The following is a 7,004-nucleotide window of genomic DNA, read 5'->3' as shown; positions in this document are numbered from 1 at the left end:
TATCCATTGCCAAGTCTAGCTGCCTAGGCTAGCCACTGTTACAGAGGAAATTCTGCAATTGCAAATCATTGCAAATTTTTCCGAAATGAACACCAACTAGGCTACACCGTGATCAACACAGAACCAACCTTCTTTAAGCATTTTTATTTTCGTCGATTAGGGACATAAAGGTAATAATCATGTTTAGATCCAAAAACAGATCCTATTCACCAAAGAACCTAATCCTCACATGTGTCATTATATTTGCAGAAAACCACATTTAAAATCATGCGGTTACATTACGATTTTGCTGCATATGTCATTATATGCGCATCCAACACCATGGCAGTGAATTAATCGGAGGAGACTTGCTGTGAGTATTGAGTACATAATGATAAAAAAAAATAAAGATAAAAAAATAAGAAGAACGAAACGTACCACACTAGATATAGCTGTCTGGCAGCTCTGCAATGATTTATTACAACAAAACTACTATTTCATCAGGTGGTACAGGACCCTAGCCTCACTCTACCATTTCCTGAATCCAACCAATCTTCGAGCTAAGGGTAACGAAAAAAAAAAAAAAAGCAGGAAAGGTTATGATAGTCCATGAGTATGAGTGGACGCCAAGTCGCACGTACACAGTGACTTGTGTATCCCCCATAGTTTCCAAATGGCCTTCTAGTGGTTTACCTTTGCCTGCCTGTGATCATGAAGAATGCATGCGGAGTCCGACAATAATTTTGTTCCCAAGGAGTCATGTCACCATTCGTGTGTGTTCTGTGTTGGGACTTCTGACGATCAGTTGTATCACAGCCCCAAAGTACCAAAATAACATCTACTTTCCTTACGCGTCCTAACCTATTGTGCCATGCATAGATTTACACCCAGCACCAAAGCATTCATTCATAAAGGCTGCTAATAATTACACGGAAATAAAAAGTTAAATCATAGTAATGCAAAAAGGAATCAATAAAACTAAATCATACATTTGGTTGACTTTAATTATTCTAAAAGACACAAAATTAAACTTAGACGAAAATAAAATAATAATGGTTGTAGAAAAGAAGAGAAAGAGAGGAAAACACATCTGGTGTATAAACTAACCAACGTGGTAATCGAACAAAAGACTAACCGTGGCTGCAATCTTAATAGTCAAAACCCTGTATCAAAATGTCAAGGTCGTCTACCGTGAGCACGCCTGGATACTATTACCAGACACTCAGGATAGTACTAGACACCCATAACATCATTGTTATCATCACCATTTTTCTTTGACATTATTATCATCATCATCATCACCAATAGCATTAACATCATAACCTCTATCATAACAGACGTAATCTTCTCTCTTCGTGTAAAGCATGGATTATGATGATACGTAAAGGTCCAATACAGTATTATACACTAAAAGGCCCCTGTTTTCTTCTTCGTCTTCGGTTACACATAGTCTTTTGATGAATTCATATTTCAGAGTCTCATACCTTGCCTTGAAATTATTATTACCTCTGTACAATTAACAACACAAATAAACATGTTTAGTCATGTAATAGTGACCAAATATAATAATAGAGACATTACAATAGCTCAACCAATATATTAATGGGTGGAATGCAGAGAAAACGATAACTACGTGGATGTTAGATACACATATAATACTAAAATGTAATCCTATTTTCTCTGCATTCATAATCCCTTCCATTGTAATATCCCCTATTAAAATAACACTATTTATAGTACTAAGGTTGCGCTATCACAAATCTGATAGAGAAGAGAGCCTAGGACCACTACTAAGAGTACCTACAAAGAGGGTGCATAAACACATTCATACCATCAATTGCACCAGCCATATATAAAGCGGGACAAAGCAGTGGAGTAGGAGGCGGTCAACAGATGGGTGGGGGGTGGATGAGGTGGAGGAATAGGGTGGACTGGAGGTGGAAGGTGAGGATGAGGTGAAGGTGGAATAAGATTTAAAAAAAGGATGCGGATGTTGCAGAGGTGATGGTCTTTTGGAAGGATATAAGTACTGGGTAACGTACAAGGGAAAGGGGAAGAACATGTATATAGCTAAGGTCAATATTAGCCAATATATGAATAAGAAACGTTCTGTACAAACTAAATGAGTTTTGTGCCACCTGCCACTTGTCAGGCAGCCTAAACAATTGTATGTACAAAATAACCATGACCCAAAAAAATAATTAAAAAAAAAAAGTCTAGATAATGGGGCTGGAGGTAGCAAAGGGTGGATTCAGTGTTTGTATAGAATAAAATACCCTGTGTAAGCCCCCCGCGCTCCTTCCAGAAGGGAGGAGGAGGGGCAGCAGACTTAAGCAAATGTCATGGATACTCCAGGCGAGGCCCTGACGCCTCGCCCGCCACCACAAACGCCACTTCGGGGGTGCTTTTGTTGGCCTTGTGCTCATTGAGAAAGATCCTTCCACTGCCTTGCGAACTAAACTAATCTTAATCTTATTCGACCTATTTTGTACTGCTCTCCACTACCGAGGTAGAGGGTAACCACATCGTTAACAATCTTTCTCAAGAGACGTGAAAGGGATAACAAAGAAACGCTCAGCCGTTCTACATAAGGATTGAAATGTGCAAGTTCTATGTGAAGGAGTCAAATGCAACATCTGGGTAACGTAAAAAACTCAACCAGGAACATAGTTACAGCACCATGTTATATTTTTTTCTAGTTTACAACAAGAGAATCTATCGCGCTCAGTGCCTTTTACAAGCTATGCGACGTACAAAACAGATGAATCGATACACACCCACTGTACAACATGCAGATCCAATGTATCAAATCTCAAAGTTCATCCCAATCGTCAGTAACAAACCTGAAAGCCCTAAAACTTTCTCAACACTTTAGCTAAAAAAAAAGTAATAATAATAATAATAGTAGGAAAAAAATCGAAGAAAAAAATACATAACATCTTTTTGGCATCACATGCCTTCCGTATTCTTTGCATCATGAGTCACCGATTCCGAGGTGCAGTGTGTGATCACAGCGCGGCAGACGACCCTGCCTGCCTATACCATCTTCCCCGCCACCCTAAACCTTGCAAAGCAAGGTGGAGACAAAGCAGCCAATCATAAGCAGTCGTCCCCAACTCCGCTGGCCCTCAATGAACCGGGTACTGAGGGGAGGACCGAGGATTCTGTGACACTCTCTTCTCAGGAAGAGGAAAAGGGGAGAGGAAGACAGTTGAGTGCCGGCAGGTATGGGCATATCCCGTGTCGTTTAGACAGCGTTACACACTGTGGCATCTGCTGGTGGGGCTGCCTGGAGCTTCAAGCCTTGCCTGGCAGAGCCCTGGCACCTAGCAGGCACACCAAACAGTTGCAGCTTCGGCAAAGCACGGAGTGCCACTTTCTACGGCGCGACCGCATTGGGCGGTGCCCCATGGAGCCATTCTTATCTATATCACACCTTCCGTAACGCCTAACTAATCTACCAGCATTAACGATAACAAAAAAAAAGTAATATGTATAACGGGCATGTCAATAAAATTGCAATATTCTTTTTTTTTCACGGGTCGTCTAGGACTAAGCGAGACTTAAAGGACGACAAATATGGATACAGTTCGTGGCAGAGCGAGACCGCGGCGCTCCTTGCCAAGTGTTCGAAGTGAACGGCAGCAAGGAAGGAGGAAGGGGGCGAGAGGCTGACGCAGGAGACTTTCTGTATTGGGGGCGGGACTGGGGGGGGGGGTACATATCAAGGAGTGCAGGTTTCGACTGTCGGACATGGGAGTGTCCGGGGTTTTGCGGGGCAAGGTGGATGCTGATACGGGATGCGGAGTCGAGACACACGCGCACAACTGACACACTCATTGTTATACTGCGAGGAACAAGGAGATGGCCTTGCTCGACGGGGCTCAACGCAACACTTCCACCCTACTGTCGGACGAATAGATTCTGCATCACATCATCAGCAGTTGGGCCAATTTTCATTTAAAGCGAATTGACGTCGGTAACAATAGAATGAAGTTTTGCGGCTCCTTGCAGGTCCGAGCAACAGCCCCGTCCATCGAGCAATATTAAGGCGCCCCTTGCTGGTTGAGACTCGGATGTGAGCGTCTTGTAACAGTCAACACTAGAGTTAACAACAACACAAACAACGTAGCGAAACGAACAACTAGCTATGTTGAGCAAACGTATTTTGATGTAGAGTTGTTTGTAGAGAGACCGGGAGGATGATAGTCAAAGACAAAACGTGGCTACTGTATAAAAAGGACTACACAATTCATCGACTTCCCTCCTGGTATCATGGATGTAAGGAAACAAATATCTGCCATTGGTATGAAAACTACGATTCATCCGTCTCATCTAATAACAAACAAACAATCAAACGAACAAACATACGTACAATCACACATTCCCGAACTGTATGTTAGAATGTCTAGAAGAATATACCGTCACTAGACACACCGAATTTAGATAATGCAATTGTTTACCTAGGTAGTACCATGCAGATATAATAGATACATCAACTGAACCAACGCCATGTCCATAGTCTAATATTTACTATATCTCTTAATACAAAAATCGAAACGAATGCGACCATTTACATTATATGAGCTATCCATCTACGTATCAATGCTCTACTCATTCTACCATGCTTCGTCCATGACTGTGTAGCACGTGTAAACGCAACACTTTCTGTTTTTCCACGGATTAAGATGACATTCTCTTTTATTTCAAGTAGTACCTGTATGCAAAGAGAGAAGCAATGATAGGGGGGGGGGGTTTGGGGAGAAGAAGAATAGACGTCTTAGGCTCGTATTCCCGGGGAGTGGCAACGAACTCGGCAGAGACAAGAGACCCCATCAGCGATCCGACCAGACGATCTCAAGTTCGAAGCCCGACGAGTCCATTTACCCGACCGAGGCCTCCGAGGCAGGATGATAGTTGGTCAAGGAGCTGTTACGTGCGCTCTTCAGTCCAGCTGCCGAGGCGGAACCACCCCTACGATTACGAAGCCTAGATACTGCAAGGACTGTGAAGTTTGAAGTTTGGCCCCTGATTGCCTGTGTTGCATCATGTGAGGTCAGTGATCTATGGTAAACTCGGGTCGAACAGCTGATCAGGGCTTGACTTGAAGCGGTGTATGGTTTAGCCAAACAATGCCAAGTCGAACAGATTGATCAAATCCCTCTTTCCTTACATTACTGTAACTGTAGATTCTATCTAGTCAAGGTACAAAATACTGCGAACCATGAATTGCCCGATCACCAGCTCTTAAAGATGACCCTCCGAATGAGTCCTAGTATTACGCTAAAACTGCATCTACACGAGAAATATTAATATTATTACCATTATTACTATTATTACTGTCCTGTGACAAACACACACGAGACATAAGTAGAAATAATCGTATACTTCGTGGATGGAGAAGGTTCCGTTGCTCTGTCCATTGGGCCAGAGTCACTGGGCATCAAAGGGTGGGGAAGAAGGAAAGAAGACATTGTGTGGTTGTGGTCGAGTAAGTATTTGTGAATATTTGGAATCAGACGTAAGTTTGCGACCGAAGTTGATGTTCCCTAAAGTCGCTCTCTGCAAACGGTGAGTTTTTGTTTGCGTCGGGTCTGTGGTCGTGGAACTCGCAAGGGCCTTGGGTCGGCTAAGGCCACAAACGTTTTGTGACGGAGGTGGTGGTGATGGTGTTCTTTCATGTCGAGGTTGAGGACCACCGGGAAGAACGTTAAGCGAGAGCAGCGGCCGTCCTACTCGTGTGAGCTTGAACCTTTGCCGTTGAGCCATCTTCGACGACACAGCCACATCAAGAACAGAGTGGGAGGAACAGGAGGGAGTCAGTTTGAAAGGTGGAAATAGAGGAACTTTTCAATTTGTAACAATGGTTGATTGCAAATCGTGCTTTGTTCACTTTAATAATGCATGTGAGCTTAGTCTGTTGAACCAATCGAGTAATTATTAGGTTATCGGTGTTTGTGCTACGTCCAAAGAAAAATAGAACTTTGCTTTGGGAAACTACTTTCGTTGGATGGTGGAAAGGCACCATAACTCGTCTTAATATTGCTCTCATAATATCTATCACCATGAACGCTACGGGAATCACTGGGGTCAGTTGTGAAGAATGTAACACGTGAACAAGCGGTTTAGAGGAACATGGTCGCCTTGTCAGGTTGGCGCGTGGCACCAGCCATAATAGGCGGCGGTGGATCATAGCAGCCAGTGTATCCGCATCGCGCTCACGACAGTCATCATCATCATCATCCTCATCCTCCTCATCCTCATCATTATCATCGTCATCATCATCATCATCACCATCGACACTCCTTTTGTCCGAGCCCAACGTCGAATAGGCGGCAGGGCCTTGCAGGCTCTCGGCGGGCCTAGCGAAGCCACCAGTGCACAGAGTTCTATCTATCTCTCCGCCACCGTCCAGGAGCCAGCTTCAATTCATCGATATCACCTGCATTAACGGGTCTAGGAAAACCATACATGAAAATTTAGAAGCAGTTCCTGCGTATCGAGTCCCCTTTTTAGCGTGTTTATTGCACATACACTACCTTTTTATTTTTTTATTATTATTTTTTTTTACCAGGATGAGCGTCCTTAGAGTCAAGAGACTTGTCTTACAGACCATCTTGATATCACCGGGCACGTATCACAAGTCAATAGTTTCACTTTCCACAATCGGCTACAGCAACTGTAACGTTGGAGCGCCTCCTGCCGTGCCCCGTGCCGTCTATACCCTGTTTGCATCCCGTCCAGGCCAGGCACCACTCGGCCCGCGACGCCGCCTCCACCTTTCGGCCATCCACGAATTCTTCCTTCGACTCGGCACAGCCCGGCGGCGGCCCGGCCCGGTCCAACACCGAAGGCATGCTCGTACCAGCCAGCCGCGCGCCAGTCGACCTCTTCAGGGAGTGGATGACCTAGCCTGAGGCGCTCGGGGGCTGCTGTCTGGCGCGTGGGGCCCCGAGGAGCTACCAGCCACTGGGAGGGCCACTTGCTCTCAGGGCCTTACTATTGGGTAATGCCCTTATCCTTCA

At 44.5% G+C, this 7,004-nt stretch overlaps 1 protein-coding gene across 8 annotated transcripts in view; it reads right to left on the bottom strand.

Annotated features, from left to right (window-relative positions):
* Positions 1-965: 965 nt before the first annotated feature.
* LOC143032303 (zinc finger protein rotund-like) overlaps positions 966-7,004 on the bottom strand; it is a 554,050-nt gene continuing 548,011 nt past the window's right edge. For all 8 annotated transcript variants that reach the window (XM_076196803.1, XM_076196800.1, XM_076196802.1 and 5 more), the window contains one exon: positions 966-7,004. This exon is cut by the window's right edge and continues 991 nt beyond it. In XM_076196803.1, the coding sequence (XP_076052918.1) occupies positions 6,979-7,004 (26 nt within the window). In that variant the 3' untranslated portion in view covers positions 966-6,978.

The sequence above is a fragment of the Oratosquilla oratoria genome, chromosome 13 (genome assembly GCF_046742065.1).
Source record: "Oratosquilla oratoria isolate Oo_2021 chromosome 13, ASM4674206v1, whole genome shotgun sequence".
NCBI classification, from domain to species: Eukaryota; Metazoa; Arthropoda; class Malacostraca; order Stomatopoda; family Squillidae; genus Oratosquilla; species Oratosquilla oratoria.
This window is presented reverse-complemented; position numbering and strand designations above follow the sequence as displayed.